This window comes from Rhipicephalus sanguineus, chromosome 11, assembly GCF_013339695.2.
Source record: "Rhipicephalus sanguineus isolate Rsan-2018 chromosome 11, BIME_Rsan_1.4, whole genome shotgun sequence".
Taxonomy (NCBI): Eukaryota; Metazoa; Arthropoda; class Arachnida; order Ixodida; family Ixodidae; genus Rhipicephalus; species Rhipicephalus sanguineus.
In genome coordinates, this window is record NC_051186.1 from 34,341,553 (window position 1) to 34,363,998 (window position 22,446).

Below are 22,446 nucleotides of genomic sequence, written 5' to 3' on the forward strand. Positions count from 1 at the left end.
CATAGTATTTAGAGGTCGCGCATGCCTGTTCTTCATGCTGATGTCGATGCTCGGTGAGCTATAGAATACTTTCGAGAGTCCCTGACTTCGTTTCTTGAATTGCGAAAAATGCAAAAGTATGTACCCAATTGGATATCTCACATAGAATCTCTATTGTGCGTGAAACAATTGTAGTGTGTGTGCACTTCTTTATTACCGTTGAAAACTGAAGCAGTGCAATAAAGAAAAAAAGGGACCGTGGCGCAATGGTTAGCGTGCCCGGCATCTGTTGCCGCGGGACAAGCGGTTGTGGTTTCGACTCCCACTAATAGATGGATAGATGGATGCGAAACTTTATTGTAAGTCCTGAGGTGCACGACTCAACACACAGCGGCGCGCTCTCACTTTGGGAGAGTCAGGCCATGCCTGACCACCGCATCATGGGCCCTCTGGACAGCCCATAGTTGAGCCCCGACATCGGGCCTCTTGATAGCGTATAGCCACTTGTCTTCATTAGATTGGTCCATGCCCCGTAACGAGGTGCAACGCCAGAGCATGCGGTCCAGGCTAGCGAATTCGTTGCAGTGCCTGCAGGAGCTATTGGGATAAATGTAGGGATACATTTTATGTTATAAAGCCGGGCTGGGATACGAACCCGTCTGCAGTAACCTGAGAGTCAATGCCTGCGCTCGATTTAATTTCTTGTTAGGAAGGGGAAAGTCTCTTCTGCCGAGATAGAAGTCCTGCGTAATTTCGTTGTAAGTGGTCGGATGATCTCTGTTCTCCTCAACTGCGGGCCGGCGAGGGAGTTCTCCGTGGTCGCGGAAAGCGAGACCTCGCGCCTTGGAGTGGGCCAGCTCGTTCAGGTTTGTGGAGCCTCCCCAGATGGATACCATGTGAGCGGGGAACCGCGTGAGAGTGTGGGTGGCGATGCTTTTGCCTTCCAGTATGTGACAGGCTTCCTTCTTACACACGGCGCCAACGCTGAAGACGCGGATGGCTGCCCTGGAGTCGCTGAATATGTGTTCATGTTTATCATCCAGAAGGGCCAAGGCAATGGCCACTTGCTCGGCCGCACACAACGACGAGCATTGTACCGAAGCGGCGTTAACGGTCGAACCCCTGTGGTTGATCGACACTGCTGAAAAACTATTGCTGTTGGCATACTGGGCCGCGTCTACGAAGCAACTGCCGCCAGAAAGTTCTGTCGCCCGTCGTAGGAGCGCCGCTGCCCTGGCCTCCCTTCTTTCCACGTTGCGCTGGGGATGCATATTTCGCGGGGCGGGGGATAGGATGATGTTGTCTTTCAGCCCGTTCGAAAGGCCCTGGTAAGTGTTTTCACCCTTGGCGGGCGGGGCGCCCATCTCTATGAGGAGCCGTCTGCCCGCCCTGGTGCCGGAGAGTCGGACAATCTGCGCCCTTTCTTGCGCTTCTGCAATCTCTTCCAGAGTATTGTGGATACCCAACTGAAGGAGCTGTTCAGTGTGTGTGTAATTTGGTAGTCCGAGCGCGCTCTTGATCCCCTTCCTTATCATGGCATTTAGTTTGTCTCGCTCGGCCCTCTTCCAAAGGTGCATAGCCGCTACATACGTGAAATTGCCTAACAAGAAAGCGTGCACAAGCCTTATCATGTTCTCTTCGCTCAGGCCTCGCCGTTTGTTAGCTACCCGCTTGATTAGACCAATGACGCTATCCGTCTTCTTTGCCAATTTGTGAATGGTTAAGCAATTTGTGCCCGTCGCCTCGAGTGTCATTCCCAAGATTTGAATGGATGAGACTTTGGGGATCGGATCTCACACTTGGTGTAGCTTAATGTCAATTTCCGTGGGGGGTTTCCAGTTCTGCGGCTTGGGTCCCTTCCTAGTTGGGCTCTAAAGAAGGAGCTCTGATTTCTTGGGGGAGCACCGGAGTCCCGTGTCTGTAAGAAAACGCTCTGTGGTGTCGACAGCTTCCTGGAGAGCGGCTTCAACTTGGCCGTCACTGCCTTCCGCGTACCAGACAGTGATGTCGTCCGCGTGATCGTGCGACCGATGCCCTGAATCTTGGCTAGGTCTCTCAAGAGGCCGACCATTGCAATGTTGAAGAGCAGCGTTGAGATGACTGATCCCTGTGGGGTGCCCCTTCCACCCGGCTCCATTTTCTCTGATTCCAAATCTCTAGCCTTGAGGACGGCGCATCGTCTGTTCAAGAAAGACCTGACGAAAGCATGGAAGGACGAGCCTAGGTCGAGTTTGGAGATGGCGTCGAGAATGAACTCGTGACGGATGTTGTCAAAGGCCTTCTCCAGGTCCAAGCCGAGGATGGCTCTCGTGTCCCGGGTGCAGCTGTCCAGTATTTGGATATTGATAAGCTTCATAGCACCCTGGGTGGAGAGGCCTAACCGGAAACCTATCATGGTGTGAGGGAAGGGGGCGTTGGTCTCAATATTATCGATGCGTCTGTTATGGATGGCGTGCTCAGCCACCTTCCCCACACAAGACGTAAGGGAGATGGGCGGAGGTTGTCCAGCCTGAAGTCTTGTCACGTCTTGCAGGCTGAAGTTGTCACTGAAGTCTTGGTCGACCCCAGCATCAAACAATTTAGTGCTAAAAAACCTCGTACCCTCATGTGTCTGGATTGGCGTTGCCTTTCCCCTGAATGATAGATAGCCTTAGGTGCTCTTTAACGGTGCGATGAGGATCGGGGCGGCTAAGGTCTGTGTGCGCGCGTGCGCGGTGATGGAGCATGAGCGCTCGTTCATGCGTCTTTGTGTGCTTGGGCGATTTTATGTTTCGTTGCATTGGGCGCCATTTATCTTTTCTCCCCAACTTGCCTGATTGATCAGCACCCTTACAGTGCGCGATTGTGACAAACGCTGGCAAAGCCCACGTTTTTGTGTGATGCAGCCGTGAGCACACCGGGAGCCTGATTGATAACGAGATAAAAACATATAGAAACCATGGAAGAACAGCGAAAAGACTCACCTAACGCTAGCCTTTTGGCGCAAGGCGACGCCATTGTAGATGCTCCAAGTAGCGAGGCTTACCTTTTAGGGATACCGCGCACGCGCAGACACTGACGGTTCTTTTCCGTCGGCAAGCGGCCGCCTGTCCGAAGCTCCGAATGATTCTGTGAACGCCTGTTACAATAATAGATGTCGGCAAGTGCTGTATCTGCACGCTCAGTAAGGCATTTCTTGTTTGGGTGCTAAAATGGTTGTTCGCAGGGGACTGGTCTGGCTGTACGGCACAATCAATTCAATAAGGTCTGCGGTAAGTTCTGCTCCTCTGTCAGCGAGGAACTATAAATAATTGTAAACTAATAAACGCAAGTGCAGCATTGTTCCAAAATCACATCAGTTGTCTGACAACATGTTTGCACCAAAGAGAAGGTATAACCGGCGTCAGGCGACAGATAATGAAACACAGCGAAGCACCTGGGACAGCAAAGCGCAGCACTCGGAGAATATTAGAGAATAATATATTACATGGCTTCCGCAAGATACTCAGCTCTTTGTCGGGCCGCGTTAGGAATGTTTTGCTGATGCAGGAATATCGTAACAGTCAATGTGCTCACTTGCCTTTAATAAGCGGGTGGCTTCGCATTTGTTCTGTCCAACTGTGACGGTTTCGTCAAAGAGAGATACACTCGCATTCTTGGCAGTGGATTGAAACCAAATCATTTGCAAGTTTCTTAATATATTTGTAGCAGTGCTCCCTCCGACGCTCATTCACGCGCATTTCCTTCTGCCTGATGTCAAAATGGTAGTGCGATAACGGAACGCGATAAATATCACCTGATTTGTACTCACCAAACTTTCTTTTTCTTCTTATTGCAACCTTCCTTAATATTCTTCGTTGGATCAGTTCTTCTTCATAGACTTAACAGTTTTTTAGGTGCTGAAATTGCTGCCTGTTCATTGGTTGTATCGAGCAGCAATTTTTTTTCAAATGTTATTTATTTACTTTCTTAGAGGTCCTTTTCACTGGATTAGGGCATTGAAAGTAGAAGAGCGCGCTTCGTAGACGACTCATTGCGGGGCGAATCACGAAAGTATCAAGTTGTAGCAATGCGGAAGAGCAGCTGAAATTGCAAACTAGTGCTTGTGCACTGTTCCTTTCCAAGCAGAGCCTGTTACTCATGCACCAAATAATCACAGAAAAAACTTTTCTTCCATATTTTGAGCGCCACCGGTAGCTGCACCAGATTTCCAAAAATCATCTGGGACCAAAAGAGCCAAATGGATATTACCGTCCAGGTAGTCCGCGCTAACTTTTATGGTGCGATAGTACTTACCATCTGTAAACGTTTCTTTTTTTTCTTTCCCGCCTCCACCAGCGTCGTCCTCGGCGTTAGTAGCTAGGAGAAGGTTGAGGTTACAGAACGTCAAGCCTCAGGAGCACATAAATTGAGAAAGACATTGATTTAACTCGTTCTATCTTTCTGCTTGTCGATTATTTAAATAGCGTGCGGCGCAAATTTTGTCCAGAGGTTGTCACAATCGTAGGCGTGCATACGGGGGGCGGGCAGGGGGGGGGGGGGCGCAAGGTCAGCCCCACACATTGACATAATAGGAAGGGGACGGGGTGCTGCGAATCGGGGGGGGGGGGGGGGGGTGGGCGCAATGTCAGCGCAATACATTGACATAATTGGGAGGGGGTGCTGCGACGACGAACCTTCGCCCTCCCTGAAGGGGAACCCTGCGCACGCCTATGGTCACAACCTGAGCTTTTACAAGCTAACGCCCAATGTCAACAATTGATACAGGTTTTGATGGCGGTACAGGCTCATGTACACTTATTAATTACTGTTATTTTAGTTAAATATTACGTACTAATGCTACTCTAAAAACTTCAGTTACTAACATAGTGACATTAAGCAGTTAGTAACTGATGGTAACCACGACAAATTTTCACCCCTCAAAATTACTTTGTTCCTAGAAAGAATATTTGAGTGCCTCCAAACTATTACCAAAGAGCTGATCAAAGTTCCTAAAAAAAAAGGCAAACACATGCTGGTGTCTCTTGCTAATAGTCATTGGGGAATTATTTCTCACCAGTGTATCCAACTATAAAACGTGGGAGCAGAACATGGGCTCCACTGACTACTAAGCAAGAAATGTAAGCACGTATATATCATGTATCGCTTTATCAAATGCCACAAAAAGAACAAAATGTTCCGAAATATAGTTGCTCATTCCGCGTCAGGGAGCTTGGTGCACGGCGGATTATGTTGAGGTTTTTTCGGCGTGGTGTGGGCGCCCAAGTGGTAGCAACTTTCCCGCCGGGTTCCCGCATAAAGACCGAAGCTGCTGTGCCGACCGCTTGTCCCTCGTGTTTCCCTTTTTCGAATTCTGAATTTTACAGCGAAGCTGTATATGGCTAGGCGAAATAAAAATCCCTCTGTCGTCATGTTCCTAGAAACTTCTCCATTGGCTGTGCCGTCAGTGACGTCGTTCTCTACGTCGTCCCCAAGCAAGCAAGCGCCACTGGGTGCGCCGTCAGCGACGTCGTTCTCTCCGTCGTCCCCAAGCACGCGCGACATTGGCTGGCCATCAGTGACGTCGCTGATTGTGTCGCAGCTCTGCCGCTGAGCTCGCGCGCACCAGTTTTAACTTACAACTTCGGCATGGGCAGGCCACAGATCGTACGAACTCCCGAACAGCAGACAACTTTCGAAGAACAGCGCCGACAGCAGAACCGTGACATAACTCGTGTTCGCTGGGCCGATGCTGCAGTCCGGGTACAAGTACAAACCCGGGTGGCTAAGCGCAAGCAGCAACTACGTACTGAGGATCCGGCAGCCTGACAAGCCGTGCTAAATCGCGAAGGGGAACGCAGGCGCCAATGGCGGGTGGATGCTGCTAATTACGACGCCGAACTAACTCAAGTGATCGAATGCAAGCGACAACGGCGAACCAAGGAGGCGGCGGTGCAGGCAACAAGGAAATGGCGGGAACGCGTTCGCCGGGGCCAACGCGCCCTTTCGGCGGGAGTTTCTCGAGCGGCACCTTGGCTCCGTCGGGATTAAACCACTGCTTAACACCGGGGCCGCACGTTGCAGCTTCGCTGGTTAACCATCTGCACGAAGTACTAGGGCGGCCATTTTTGTTAAACGCGAAGCATTTCTTAGCGAAGATTTGGCACTTTGACCGTTTCTATCTACGTATCTATCTATCTAGCCGCTTATGTCTGAGTGCTCTCATGATCGCCTCCTTAACTTGATGTAAACAAAAACTGGCATGGGTGGGCAAGAGGATTGGACGAACATGACTTTCAAGCCATGGCTTGAATAACGTGAAAATCCTGTCTAGTAAGTCGTCAAACCCTCTCCTCTAGACACGTGTGGCAGATACCCGTTTCAGTAATACTTCATTTGGGCCAAGTTGGCACATATTCCTGAGGTAAAAGAAAGAGCGCAAACACACAAGACGCCCCACATCTGTGTCTTTTCTATGTGGGGCGTCTTGTGTGTTTGCGCTGTTTCTTTTACCTCAGGGACACACCCGTTTACCACAGGCCGCGGTGTACGGGTATGCGCCACAGGTGATTGACGGAGGAATACATTACCGAAAGTTACGTATGATATTCACATGATTGCACCATAAAGTGCGCTTAGTGTCGATAATACTGACGTATGCAGTCTAACTTGAGGGCTCACGTTACGTTACCCCTCAAACGTCAGTGTTGTCGAGGTGCTTGGTAAGCCCACGAAGTGCACACAGCTTCTTCACTTACAAAAACATGTCGATCCACCTCGTAACGCGTGGCTCAAAGCCATACAATGCAGCATAGAAGTACTCGCTGACTGCTTCGCAAGTAAACGATTCCCACAACGCGTGGAATCTGCTGAAATTTTTACAGCGAAAGCTGTTATGAGCTCACTACAACGGCCGTTTTTGACGCCGTAGTTGTCCACTGCCGCCGCCGCCGGTGTCCATAACCCCTCGCGCGAAATAAGAAAAATACAAAATATGAAGGAATATCCAGGATTGAACGAGGTTCGAACCTATGCCCTCTGCGTGAGAGCCCAGTGTTCTACCTCAGTGCCTTGCCGGTGCTTAAAACTGATGCTTTCTAAAAAGACCCTATACAGGCTTCGCGTCGGGAAAGAACCACATTAACATATGTAATATAGCGTGGCAGAAGAGTAAAATAACAAACAGGCGTCACACAACACGAATTCTGTAACCAGGCTTCACACAATGCGAATTGCGCAACGAGTGGCCTGTTAAATGCTTCCAACCCATTACAAAGGGATCGGCTATAATACTTCATCGTCATCAGGCACAGCATCAACAAAGTGCACATAATGCCTTGCAGGTGTTTAGTGGGTACCTCGGTTCTCCGCAGAATGACGAAAAATGTCATAGTGGTTGTTTCCCTACTTCACAAAAATTATGATCATTTATAGCGTAGTGGGTTCCTCGCAAGTGCACTTCAACTGGTTGCCAAGGAAGCCCATAAGGCCCCCATGATCCATTTCTTCAGGGGGTCCCAATAAAGTTCTTCCCTTCTCTGTCTCTCATTCTCACGTTAACGTACGTTATATAATGTGGTGGCAGGGTGAAAAAATTTGGCAGATCCCACACCTTGTGCGAATCGGTTACGTGCGAAGCAGTCAGCGGGTAGTTCAATGCTGCTTTAACATTTTTTTTAGATGCGAAGTATCTTAAGGCGGAGCTCAATCCGGTGGTGGTGTGCGGCGTGACCACCCTTACTGCGCATGCGCATACCCTCTCCACACACCTCCTCTCCACTCCCACTCACCATTCCCCCTGTCATCTACCCTCTCCCATTTCCCTCTCCACTCACACTCTCCCCTTCCACTCTCCACTCACCCTCTCCATTTTCTCTCTCCCCTCCCCCTTTCCACTCTTCCTCTGAAACGCGGGCTAGACATGCCGAAATTCTCTCCTGCGCAACGCCGCGATGAGCTCGAGCGCATGCGCGTCCCCTCCCCTTCTCTCTCCTCTCCTACGCTGCCCCCTCTCGCTCGCCTGTCAACCGCGTTCCCCGCTCGCCCTGTGAGAATTAACGGCCAGGCTAGATGGAAGATACGACGCGCGTAGCGTCGCTCTTCGCGTTCCACGACGCGAGCTCGGTAGCATGCCCAACGAACGCCAACGGAACGCGATCGTGCAAGTTGCTCCGGCTTCGCATCTACTCATGGTCCCCTTTAGCGGGAGATGTTTTTGGCTTTCAGCCAAGCATTTAGAGGTGGATCGACGTGTTTTAGTAGTAGTCGTGTGCACATCGTGCACTTACCAGGCACGTCGAAAACACTGGCGTTTAAAGGGTAACTTATGGCCTGATATAATGCCAGCACTCACGCTAGAGCACATACGCTTGGGCTTGGGACAGTATTACCGAAACGAACTGCACTTTACTGTGCAATGATGTGAATATCGCAGGTACATTTCGTTGGCGTATTTCTCCAGGGTCGAGCAAAGCTTGAATATAGCTTGCTGAATCAGGGGAATGCAAATGTAATGTTTCCTAAACTCGTATAAAAGCGAAGCCAACATTGGAACCACAGACGTTTACCTGGCATGACGCCTGTAACGTATTATTTTATTATCTTAATGAGAACTAACAGACAATAACGCCAAGGAAAGTACAGGGGGTGTTATCTGTAGTATTTAGAATATAAATGTGAAGAAAGTAAAGTGGACGAAAAGATGACTTGCCGCCGGCAGGGACCGAACCTGCGACCTTCGAATAACGCGTCCGATGCTCTACCACTGAGCTACGGCGGCGGTCATCCTCCCGTCCACTTTCTGGGGTATATATGTTGATATAAACCTAGGAGTGTTAGTCAGCGCCGGTCGGTCCCTGCCGGCGGCAAGTCATCTTTTCGTCCACTTTACTTTCTTCACATTTATATTCTAAATACTACAGATAACACCCCCTGTACTTTCCTTGGCGTTATTGTCTGTTAGTTCTCATTAATATTGTGTCTAACAAAGATAAACGAGCCCTTGAAAAAAAAAAATCATCTGCTTTCCTTCATTCATAGCGAGGGTCTCGTCCTGGCAGACTTAATGCCTTCAGGTAGTATGCGAGGGATTATTGGTCAGCTGCCAGCTCGTAAAGAGATCACGTGCTACGTGACGCCAACAGGCAAAAAAAGAGTGTTCCACACTCGCCGCCATGGCTGCGATTGGCGCTGACTAACACTCCTAGGTTTATATCAACATATATACCCCAGAAAGTGGACGGGAGGATGACCGCCGCCGTAGCTCAGTGGTAGAGCATCGGACGCGTTATTCGAAGGTCGCAGGTTCGGTCCCTGCCGGCGGCAAGTCATCTTTTCGTCCACTTTACTTTCTTCACATTTATATTCTAAATACTACAGATAACACCCCCTGTACTTTCCTTGGCGTTATTGTCTGTTAGTTCTCATTAATATTGTGTCTAACAAAGATAAACGAGCCCTTGAAAAAAAAAAAAAAAAAAAAAAAAAAAAATCATCTGCTTTCCTTTATTTTATTATCTGGGGTTTAACGTCCCAAAACCACGATATGATGATGAGAGACACCGTAGTGGAGGGCTCCGGAAATTTCGACCACCTGGGATTTTTAACGTGCACTTAAATCTAAGTACACGGGCCTCAAACATTTTCGCCTCCCCTGTAACGTAGGAGTACACATGCAGTGTTTGTTGCTTTGTTATAAAATTAGGTATCCAGCACCGCGACCGCAATTGACGTTGCACCGACATTACGCCTGCATAGAGTGTTTTTCGAAAGCTCTTTCTAGACTCGACGCGGCTCTGTGGTAGAATACCTGAGTTCCACGCAGAATGCCTGGGTTCGATTCCCGCCAGAATCCTAATTTTCATTCTTTGCATTTGTCGGGTCAGCGCTGCCGATGTCGGTTTTTCTTAGCGCTCTCGCATTTAAATTACGCCGTTCCTGGGTAGATATAAACTGTCAATCACCTGTGGCACATAGCCATATACTGCGGCCCGTGGTAAACGGGTAAATGCCCCACCTGTCTGGAGGGAAGTGTTTGATGACGTACGCGAGAGGATTTTTACGTTATTCATGTCATGACCAGGCAGTCATAATCGTCAAATCCTCTTAGCCTCCCATGCCGATTTGGTCTACATCGAGTTAAGGAGGCGATCACGATAGCACCCAGACGTAGGCGGCTAGATAGATATCTAGATGTGTCTACGATGATGTGCGACAATTACGGTGAAATTTTTTGCATACGATATTTCAGACGTTTGCCTTAATTTCGAGCTTGAACCAGGGAACAGTGCGGAAAAACAAAGACACGGCAGAGGCAGGAACAACACACAACGCAACCAGATCCGTAAGTGGCCATTTTGGCATTCCTTTTTGAGAAAGCTATTGTCAATCTTCGGCGTTTTTGGTAAATCGCTTACGTTTTAGCCGAATTATCGAGCAAAAGAGTGCGTGATAAAACCACGGAATTTGTTTTAGAAGAGGGCGCGAATATCAAAGTTAATATGTACCGATTTATATTATCCTCACTTTAACTTGTTTGCGGTAATAAATTCCTGAAATGTAGCTATTTTGTGCGATTTGCTATGTTTGTGATTTTTTCCTTCAAAAGAGCTTCGACAAGCAAGAAATCGACTCATAAAATTTTATTTTCTTTGAGGGGAATAAATATTGTCACCAAGAAGTGCACCGTTTTTTTTTTCCTACGTGTGCTTAAAATTCAGAAATCGCGAAATTGGCGGAAAAGTGTTTTTTTCCGGCCAGAATTTAATTTTTTTTCATGTGAACAATTTTTGTTTTCGCGAAACTAACTTCGAAGCCATTGTTCTGTGTCTAATGCAAAGGCCTACGGTAAGTTCCATCAAGATCGGGAATGGTGACCGGGACCTCGTGTTCGATCTTATATGGACACACCCAACAGTCTTTTGCGGAACGATTTGGTCGTCGGATAAGGCTTTGATAAAATTGTGTACAAGCGATGATGTTCTCACCCGAATTTCGTTTATGTTCCAGGACGGTGCTCGCAATGCTTGTACCGGTCGTAGTAACTGGAAGAAAGAAGTATGGAGAATGTGATGCTCCCAGTTGCATTAAATTACATGTTAGGATTATTGCACAATGCGGTCATTGAATCAAATGAATAATGATAATGATTTGCTTCGTTATAATTACCAAGGTACCACAGAGGTTAGGGAAACATGGGCGGAAGCCCTGTGGGTTTTTTACTGGCACCTTACAACGTACCTGAAAAACCTTTCTGAACAAATCAAGAAAGTACCCACTTCGAGGCGAGGATCCCCTGAGCCCATGAACCCAATTTTACTGCCTGCACTCAACACAGCTAAGATAGATTTTGCGTTTTCTTGTAAATACCGCCAGACATCTACAAACACCTTTAAGATTGCACTTTAACCAACTAGCCCAAATCACCATTCTTCTGCCAGAAATCTCTTGCTAGAACCTTCACAATGCTCCTGCCAGCCACGTAGCAGGTGGCAAGCGAGGCCATCAGTTATTGGCCGACCCCTTGAACGCGAGAATTATTAGTTCCTTGCACTTGTGCAAACAAAATATTTTGGCTCAGTAAATTAAAAGCATACATGTCTGCGGTGCAAAATAAAATCCATGAAATTATTCACATCCGCTCTTACCGTTCCCACCGACGATCACCTGCTTAATATCTCGTTTTCGGCTACACTTATGTCTGGCGGCGCGAGGCGTACTACACGCGTGCTTTATCGTACGCTACGTGCCGGCATTCGGTATGCGGCATCTTTCCGCGTACTGAATACCCTACACTAAAAGGCAAAGGTGTGTTAAAAGGGTGTGTGGCTCGTCCATTTGGAGAGTAATGGGGCTGCAAAGCCATTATTCTCTTTAAGGACTAACGGTACCGGGTCTAACACTTAGTCCTCATGCAGTCATTTCTAGAAGTTAGTTCCCACAGACCACTTCAGTGGACTAACATTTAGTCCTCACATTTGCACTTTACCGGTCAACTATTAGTCCCTACAGTTGCACCCCGCCAGACGAACAGTCGGTTCCCCCAAATACTCCATGCGGATTATCTTTTTATCCCCAGTTCAGATGACCTGTTAGTCCTCAGGGACGATTTTCTACACTTACTCTCCGCAGGGCAAAATCATTTTTTCGCGTGGTTTTTTTTTCTTTTTTTTGCGGTGACAAACAAATGCCACGGAAAAGAACAGGCGAAAAAAAAATATTGAGTCTTGCATGCTACACTGCTTTAGCAGTCAATGCGATAAAGAAAGACATAAAGTGAGACAGAAAATCATTTATTTTTCTATATGCAAATGAAGTTTCTGCTTTCTTTCAGAGAATTCACTGTCAAATGTGAAATACAGGGCCAGCCACCACGTTGTCACATCTCGTAGAGTCCTCTTTGTGAATCTGCTCCAACGGAAACTCCGGTAGGTGACTGGCATCGCGCACGTCAGCGTACACAACTGTCGGTACATTGTGGACAACGGATGCGTCCTGCAAAGCCCAAAAAGATTGCAATAGTTACTCACACGTGATAGAGAACATGAAGATGCACCCACATCACGAAATACGTGCAAGTTGAAATAAACAAAAATTCACCGCATCTCCAATAATGTGAATCATGACGAGTGGCGAGGCACTGGTTATCGTACCGGTATGTCACCGTACGAAACCCGCGCGTTGCCACTGCGATTGTAAATTGAGTGACATAAAGTATATATATACAATTGTATTTATTTGGTTTCTATTTTATGCTCTTCTATTTTAATCCTCTTGTTATAATTCGTATATCGTCTTGAGTTCTGGATTCCGTTTTTCTTCGTTATTACTGCTTGGTGGTCTGTGAAATGGAGAGCCAATGGTTCTTCGAGTCGATCTAATCTAAAGTTGTCAAAGACAAGGTCTATGCATGTTCCTCGGCTGCTTGGTGGTCTGTGAAATGGAGAGCCAATGGTTCTTCGAGTCGATCTAATCTAAAGTTGTCAAAGACAAGGTCTATGCATGTTCCTCGGCTGGTTGTTGGTTGCTGCCAGTCATATGAAATGCATCGTAGAGCATATTTCAGTCGCTGTCCATAATATCTACGTTGAAGTCGCCAACTAGTATAAACATTATAAGCACAAACCCTTAAGGGTTTGTGCTTGTAAGGTTTTTTCGCAATCGTAATCGCAACATACACACATATGCTTCGCCTTTGAGGAGGAAATGGCGCGGAATTCTAAAGCTGTCTCCGACTCAAGTTCTTACGAAAGCATTTCTTCAGGGTTCATCGTTGAAAACAAACTGTCAGGCACGACACCTTCCACATCCCACTGTGCACATCCTTCAGAATTGTGATAGCCAGATTTGTTGATTTCGGGAAGGTAGTGCCTTTAATTATTATTCGATTTCATTTTTATTTAGACAATTCCGGAGTGTTTTGAGTGCTGCATATGAATTTTATGTGCGACTTTATAATCGTAATCGTAATGGCAACATACACACATATGTTTCGACTATACCAACGGTTTTCTACATACCGTGACAGCGTACAGTGAGAGTGGACCAGAAAGCTAGGTCATAAGGTGCTTCGCCTCTAAAACGTCTAAAATATCACGTGCAAATAATTTCACTGTAATGTCATACATCATCGAAGACGCATTTCGAGCGACATAGCGCAACAGCTCAAGTGCAGCCACCGCAGCCATAACGCCGGGCCGCCACCAACATGTCGGCAAATTTTCTGCGAATGGCATCGTACACCTCGAGCAATCCCGCCAGCCGCCGCTGCCGTCAGCGAACCAGCGAACGTCCAGCGAGCGGCAGTACAGTGAGCGCCACGAACAGCAGCGCACTGCTTGCGAGCGAGCGACGGGGAAGCTGACAGTAATGGCGACCAATTCCCACAGAGTTGCGAAGCACAGCTAAAGTGGGCTAGTTAAGCCCTCGCCATCCTTGTGGTGCATTTCGAGCACGAGACATACAATCAAGTTCGTTGCCGGCTACCGCAAACGTTTTGAGCGAGTCCCAGTGCAGCGGCAACGCCTCTGCCCAATATCGGGAGCTCGCAGCTCGTCACCGCGGCGAACCCTCGGTGAGCGAGCGACCGAGCGGCCGACGGCAATGGCGTCCAATTTTCAAGCAGTCACAAAGGGGGGAAGTGATTCCTAAATAAACTAACGGGAGATGAAGAGGAAAGTGCACCCCGCAACTAGTTCTTTCAGAGTAGGCACCTCCGCAGTATGCACAAGGAATGGGATAAGGAGGGATTAAAAAAGAAAATGGTGGTAAATGGGCATGTTAGCAAGAGTGTTTCAGCTCGACTAACGTGAAAGCTGGGGAGGGGCGAAGCCTGCAGTGTGCGCCGGTGTTTCCCACAGCAAATTCTTTACTCTTTACTCACCACCGGTCCACTAATACATCATCACTTTGCTTATATGTTTCAAGAAGTGATTTCTCAAATAGATTACCGTAGAGATGCACGTTTGTGTATCTGGTCTTAGATAAGAAACTTGAGCTCCTTGGTAAATTTCGTTGGGAATTCTGACACCGCTGCTAAGTCAAACATAATGTTTTAGGCAGTAACGACGACCCTTTAACTCATAATATGCATAGTATAGAGTGGTGGGGAGTAGTTGAATTTGCCCAATTTTTGTGGCGCATACCCGTTTATGATGGGCCGCGACGACGACATGACACGCCGGCAAGCCGCGACCCTAAGGTGATTCGCCCCTAATAGTGAGGAAAGACGGAGATCGGTTAGAGGAGATCACCTACAGCGAACCCATCGGCGAGAGCTCCTCCGAGCGATATCCCAAACGTTCACAAAGCACAGCTGAAGTATTGGGGGCGAGGAGTTAGAGTAGCCCTCTGTCGGGCACGCCTCTCTTGCGTGCTGGGAAGGATAACGCTGGCGCACTCCCCATAGGTTAGACCTGTCAGTGCTCTACGAAAAAACCCCGCGGAAGCCTTTCCGGGCATTTCTTTGAATGCTTTCGAAACGAGGGAAGTTTTTATAGTCAAAATAATAAGGTCGGACGAAAACAAGGACAGAATTGTTTGTCAGCGCTATTTTTTTTACAGAATGTGTGCAGTGAGGGCACATTACGTGCGGTCGCCGCTATGGGGTATGCCCAAACAAGCTTCTTGAGTGAAGTGCAGGCAATTCTTAAGGGCGAACTACGTGACATTGGTCTGTATAAATAAATGGGGCATACCACATTGAAGCCTCAATTAAGTGATTGGGCGGCCACGGCATTACACTAGTAACCGTTGTTGTGTGGAGGTTATCAAAGCTTTTCGAAAATAATTTCTTAAAAAGTTTTAGGAAATGAGCGCTTACGGCGACTTGTGCGCGCTGTCAGCAAAATCTATGTTTTTTCTTGTAAGTTCATCGACGGTTTATTATCATAATTACTGAAGTGGTGTTTCTCGTTTGTAGTTACTCAACGTTTATTGGTCTCCGCGGTGAGCAATTTCCCGCCATCTTATCTTTTTTTTTAATATGGCATATTCATTGGTTGGTACCAAGACAAAAATGAGCATATGCCGTGCGGTACGCATTCTTTTTTAACATGGTTCCTACCGTACGCCCTATTCATTCCAGTGAACTTGCCAAAATCAAAACATGCATAGACCAATGCCTAAGACCGCGGGCTTCGCGGCGGCTGTTAGAAAGAGAAGCAGTCTACGAGGCGAAACATGTGGCATCGTGCAATATGAAGGTGAAGGAATGTCACGCAATAACGTTCGTTGTACTAGTTCTCCAAAGAACGGCAGTTAACTAGGGCCCGCATGATCTAAGAATCGCAGTGAGAAAGAAAGAAGTTTGCACCTAGTCGCTGCTACGCGTAATAGGAACAAGGTGTTGAGACTGCAATGTAATGTTTTAATGCGCAACATTTTACGCTACGTTCTCCAGCCATTTTGGTGGCAAAATCGTGTATTTAACGCAAAATGTGTGGCACCTATCCGACAAGAATATGTGCATACTGCTCCGCAGAAAACACTAAAGTTGAGATGGGCCAACCTAAACTTGGGAGTGATCCTTACGTTGGGGTCGATATGGAGGTGGGCAACATATTGGCCAGCTTGCAGGAGAAGGGCGTCATTAGCTGGTCAGCGAGCACGGGAGAGCGTCTCATTGAGGGCTTTCTGCTATTCACCGAACATCGCAGCCCCACGCCGAATCAGAAATCATCCTCGCGGAAGTGCTGGCTGCACACGCGTGTTTAGCCGATGACCGTTTACCATTTCTAAGTTTCGCAATCCAAGCTTCACGCAGCCTTCATACCCTGCGGACACGTGTGAAGGCTGACACTGTGCTCAATTGCGTAAGTCCTGCACTGCGGGCCTGAGCACTGGGCTACCGTATCATATTGCACTACTTTCAAGTGTCAAGCGCACTGAGGAAGCAGGATAGTCCCCATTTAATCAGAAGTTACAGCGCAGTTGGCATTCTAAAATTACGTTTCCAGCGCGCGTAGATGCTTCCGAAGCAGACGACTCACCGCTGATCCTGCCTAACACGTCACACCGACGGTGGCGCCAGCTTTTCCAGTGGTGGGCGTCACTTCCAATAGGCAACCCACGCTCAAGTTTGGGCGCGACGCTCGCGCGGCTGAGCTATACATTAGTGGGGGCAGACGCTGCCCGCGAAGGCGGTTTGTCGCCGGATCTGCCAGCGGTGGCGGCAAGGACACGTGCGCGCATGCGCTCTTCATTCGGCCGGGAGGCGCATTTGTAATATGCAGAGCGCTCAACGCATGGCAACGGCCGCGGCGCGCTATTGGCTGCGCGCACACAGGGACGCCGTCGCGGACTTCCGCCTAGCAACGGCCGCCTCGCCCTCGCCGACGCGACGATGCACTCTCGTTCTCGGGGTGCCTTTCGCGGGAATTTTAAACGGTGAACGTGCGCCTCCGGGGCCCGTGGAATTTTCGTCCCGCCTGTGCTTTCACCTTGTTGTATTTTCGCAATGTTGGGAAGCAGCCCCCACTTCTGGGCAGCTTTAATTGGGAGACCCCGCGGCCAAAAGAAGGAAGAAGGGCAACTCGGGGGGGGGGGGTCGTTTTCGGGGTTGCAACCGCAGCGGCCCGCAGTTTGGAGGCGACGACGCGTACGGCAAGAGCGGAGAACGTTCTTGACATCGTCGTTTTACGACCTACACCCCCACCCCGTGAAAGAACAGTGAAAGCCACAGGGACCGTAACCCAAAACACAGGGAAGGCCTTTTCTCCCTCTGTTCTTGAAGTCTGTTGCACGTGCGGGGTGCAGAGAAAACTCTTTTGGACTGTGCTTGTTGTTTCTGTATTTCTATTCTCCTTTTCATTTTCCCTCTCTACGAGAGCACTGTAAATAGTGAACAAATAAAGCAGTCTTCGTGAAGCGTTCAAACAGAGCGGACGTCTTGATTTTGTGTCGTCCAACCTAAAGAAAGTTTTTGCCTGCTCTCGCGCTGACCGAAGACGCCGCCGTCGCCGTAGGATTCGACTGTGCTTTGTGCATTTTGCTTTGTTAGAGTGTGCGTTTGTTGTCTTTTATTATTTTTTTTTCGCGGCTGTTCTTTCCAACGCATATCACAGCCCTGCAACGCCGGTGTTGGACGGCTATGAGTACTGAAAACAGTGCATGTGAGACGTCGGCGCGCCGCGCGATCGAATGCGTTAAAGACAGTGAGAGTTCGTCGCCGGACGTTGACGTGCTTCGGGTGAACATCAGTGATGCACAAGACGCCTGCAGCTGGGTACAAGATTACGGCTTGAAAACGAGCACATCGTGGGTTGTGGACTTCGTCAAGTCAACAGCAAGGTGTGAAAGGTAATACAAAAATTATGTTTCATAACTTCAAAAATAACTTGTAGCATCTTCTGTGATGATTTAACTTCTTGTTTTGGGGATAATGTCCAATGATGAGCCGTCTCAATTAAGTTGTATTATGTGTGCACTTGGCCCTCTTTATACGTGGCGTAAGCGGTTGGCGAAACAAAATCGAAAATTGCCGCAGCCACATAAGTAATTGTGTTCTAGTTATTTTCCTATCTTATGGCGTATGTACCATAGGATGGGGAAATAATCAGAGCAATCAGAACGCAATGTGAACCAGAGCTACATTATGGTTGGATCTCACGAAAGTATTCCACAAACCTGCATATTTGGCCCCACTCACTTAGGTCACCAACTTAAACCTGGGAGAAAGATCATACAATTACAACCGATACTTCCTAACGAATAGGAAGGTTACCTTCAACATGGGGGAACTCGAGTCTGAGGTGAGGAGCATGGACAGTTTAGTTACACCTCAGGGCTCCATGATATCGCTCATGCTCTTAATCTCATTATGACAGGATTGTCAGAAAAACGTGAAGACATCGAAGGAATCAATTGCTCCGTATACACGGATGATGTTGCCATATGGATCTCGCAAGGCAGTGATGGGTAAATAGAACAGAAGTTACAGGAAGTGGTAGATAAAGTGGAAGTCTACCTCACAGGCACTAGGCTTGAATTTTCACCAGAGAAATCAGAACTCCTTTACAGACCCATACTTAACCAGCAGGTGGCCCGGAGATACAGACTTGCACGAAAAACGTGGGGGGCATCCCCATCATTGAACAAGTTATAGGGGTCCTTGTACTCAAAATTGAGTCGAAGGGAAATAACAGCAATACTCTTATAAAAATAGTGACTAAGGTCACTAAGGCAACTGTCTGATCAGGAGAATCACAAACAAGTATCACGGAATGAAAGGAGGCTAGCATTCTTAGGCTTAAATGGAACAAGACAGAAAAGGAAAAAATCAATATGTTCGTAAGGAAAGCTTTTAAGCAGACCCTAGGCTTGCTCGAAAGCACCAGCATAGAGAGATTAACGCATCTGGGCATACATAACACCTTAGAAGGATTGACTGAAGCTCAGTTGGAAAGAATTGCCAGCACCTTGACTGACAGAATATAGATAAATTACAAACAACAACCAGCAAGGACCCAAGGTTGCATCGGCCAGAGATTGGGAGCCAGATTGACATTGCCAATTTACTAAAAAAGAAATACACACAAAATTCAATTAAGGCAGTAGAACGAGCACAGCTAATACGACCTGAGACGGCTCAAGTGCACATACTACGACCTAATTGAGACAGCTCATCATTGGACATTATCGCCAATTAAATCACCACAGAAGATGCTGCAAGTTATTTTTGTAGTTATGAAACACCATTTTTGTATTACCTTTCACACCTTGATGTTGACTTCACGAAATCTACAACCCACGATCTGTTTGTCTTCAAGCCGTAACCTTCTACACAGCTGCAGGCGTCTTGTTCATCAGTGATGTTCGCCCGAACCACGTCAACGTCAGGCGATGAACTGTCATTGTCTTCAACGCATTCGATCGCGCGGCGCGCCGACGTCTCACATGCGCTGTTTTCCGTGGTCATAGCCGTACAACACCGGCGTTGCAGGGCTCTGCGAAATGCGTTGGCAAGAACAGCCGCGAAAATAAAATTAAAAACACAAGGCACACTCGAACCCACGGGCGATCACGTCTTGCGACAACGCGAGATCACAAAAAAACACTGGCGACAACACATATATTCACGTGGAAGCGTGTTCAGTGTTAAAAAAATAAACAAACGCAATCAGTCCAACACAACAACGATTATGTCTTGCGACAACGCGAGGGCTCAAGAGACACAGCAGACAGCACAGATATTCAAGGGCGAGCGTGTTCACTGTTAAAAAAAGAAAAAAAGAAACGCACAGTAGAACACAACGGCCGATCGCGTCTTGCTGCAGCGCCAAGACAGTGGCGACAACACAAATGTTCATGGGCGAACGTGTTGGCCGTTATAACAAAACAAAATGCACAAAGCACAGTCGAACCCTACGGCGACGACGGCGTCTTCGGTCAACGCGAGAGCAGTAGTAGCAGTTCACAAGCGGCGACGAAAATTCCACGGGGCCCGGCGGCCGCGTTCACCGTTTAAAATTCCCGCGAAAGGCACCCCGAGAAGGAGAGCGGCGTCGTCTCGTCGTGGCAGCCGTTGCTAGGCGGAAGTCCGGAGCGGCGTCCCTGTGTGCACGCAGCCAATAGCGCGCCGCTGCCGTTGCCGTGCGTTGAGCGCTCTGCATATTACAAACTCGCGGCCGGGAGCACTGCTAGTCAGCAATAGTTGCGTTGTGACGCACCACAGATGTAATCCGATAGCTCTGCGCGTGCGCGGAAGCGGGGTCGGCAGTATTTTGCCCAGGATGCCCCCAGTAGCTATAAGAGCAGTGGCGCCGCTCGACGTTGCCTTGGAAGCCTATCGGCGAGCTGTCGCCTAAGCCAGCCCTCGCAGTGCATTTCTTGCGCGCGATCTACAACACGTTCGAAATCGTTGCCGGCAATCGCGATGCGTTTCGCGCACGCGGCAGGCACGACAGAATAAAGAATAATCACTTACTTCTTAAAGAATCCAGCGTCGATTTCTTCCCAGGGTCAGACTGAAATCATGTATTCGATAAGCCTACTCTCTTCGCGGCCGCCGTTCCCAGTAGGTGGCGTCCTGCTGCCGTGACTACGCCGGAGAAATGCAGCGCGACGTGTCGATGCCAGCTCCAAACTTCATGGGTGCGGCGAAACGCAAAAGCAGCACCACACGCTCAACCACGCAAAGGCACCCCGGGATTGTTGAACTAATTGTCGAGCGCTGCACAAACCAGAGCACGCTGCCGCGAACAAAATTGGGAAAGCTGACTTCACATCGAGAAGGGCGAGAAGGGCGGTTAGTTTCCTTGACAGCGGTTTCCACACAGAACATATCTCTGTATACGGCCTGCATCTCCCCGTGGTTGCTCCTTCAACAGTCTATCGGTTCATCGTGCGCGCTCATTGGGCTTCGTTACTCCACTTTGGGTTAATTTAGACTTAGAGTGTACGATTCACCAATTCTTTTGAAATGCAAACAGTCAGCGAAGGTTCAATGCAGGAACGTCTCGGCTTAAATGCCATCGCCGGGCAATAATTTCTCTGAGGTGCTCGCGTTGCGCTCGTTTTCCTCGAGTCAATGTTTATTGAAGGAATTCGAGTGGAAATGCGTCACAGGGCCTAGAACCTTCTCTATCGCTATCATGTTCTCTGTGGCGTTTGATAAAACTCGATACTGTAAGGGACGGTACGAAGCATGGCATAATGGGGACCCTGCAGGCCTATCGAATATAAAGTTTTGGTTGCTTTCTATGGTGGTAACGTAAGGCTTAAGTAACTCATACAGGTTCTATCTAACTAAGCGCAGTAGCACTGACAGAATCAAGACTAAATGAGTACCCTACATGCACACCGTCATATAGGGACAAGAGCCAGTGGTTAACGATGTTATTCCTTCACTTCCATGAATGGAGAGATTTTTGAATCAGGTCACCGTGGACAAACAAGAAACGACCGCTTGGGTCAGAAGAAACGGCATGTAGTTTGTGGATTGTACTCAGAATGTTGTTTATTCAGTACCCTTGTCGTGCAATATTTTTGGCGTGCTTGTGCTTGTCTTTATATAAACCAGAGGTTTAAAGATCATTATAATGTCGTAAAGTTCCTTTTGGCCACAGAAACACTCGTTACGGCATAGGCAGCTGAATGCCCGTCTTTGAAAAGGGTCAATAATAAGCATAAGCGAAAGCCCAAATAAATATTTTAATGGTCAGTTCTTGACATTTCTTAAACGGTGTACTACCGTTCAGCGCAAGACTGCAAGAGCGAAAACCACATTGCAAAAAAAAATTACATTACAACAAAATTATAACACCTTTCAGGAGGGTTATAAATGCGTATTAGCATGCCTTCGTTGACGCTCTCTCATAGATAAATGCGTTTTCTGGACTTATAGAACTACAGCTTTAACGAGCTAATTGCTATTGCGCTGCCGGCCACGTGCCGTTTCCTTGATGTGTACCTCTACCCAAGCGCCAGCTGGAAATATTCTAGCCTGGCCCAGAAGTAACTAGTTCTTTTGTATGTAACTGTTCAGTGTTTTCTACCTCATAAAGCATATTATGCGCGTCCTACCCTATTTCATGTCCTAAACAGCAACTAGCGTGTTAATAGAGGCAGATTTGACACATATAATACATAGGGGTACCTCGTTCAGTGCATGGTGCTTTTTCCTCACTGACGTATTTTAGGGCTACAGGACAAACAATGACTAAATATTCGGCGCAACAGCGATGACTGCTTGACATGTTTATGCGGTACACTAAGTTAGTGCCGTTGTGTACCAGCCAAAATTTAACTTACGTGATGATCCCACGGTAGTTGCCAGTGTTGTTCCCACTGAAAATGTACACAACAAACAACTGTACAATACAATGCGCCTGGAAACCTTCGTAAAACTATCCTGGCATTCATGAAGCACTGTTGAAGTAGGTGTTATGAGAAGCAGTTTGCAAGCAGCTGGCTATGGTGCGTTGTTCAATTTTCATGCAAGTTTTACGAGGTGAATCGATGTCCCTGTGTAAATAAAGTAGCTGTGGGCGTTACCTGGATTAATGAACCCGT

General features: G+C 47.9%; 1 protein-coding gene across 5 annotated transcripts in view; it reads right to left on the reverse strand.

The window, feature by feature from the left end:
* Positions 1 to 22,446, reverse strand: part of LOC119374519 (spidroin-1) — a 96,070-nt gene that overhangs the window by 25,160 nt on the left and 48,464 nt on the right. For 4 of the 5 annotated variants that reach the window (XR_007414372.1, XR_007414373.1, XM_049410881.1 and 1 more), the window contains exons 8-10: positions 22,186 to 22,221; positions 10,923 to 10,979; positions 4,255 to 4,317 (exon numbers count right to left, since the gene is read on the reverse strand). Coding sequence is in view for 3 of the 5 variants with exons in the window: in XM_049410881.1 (XP_049266838.1) it covers positions 4,255 to 4,317; positions 10,923 to 10,979; positions 22,186 to 22,221 (156 nt within the window). In the remaining 2 variants the exon portion in view is untranslated. The remainder of the gene's footprint in view (positions 1 to 4,254; positions 4,318 to 10,922; positions 10,980 to 22,185; positions 22,222 to 22,446) is intronic. The other variant, XM_049410884.1, reaches the window with a different exon arrangement.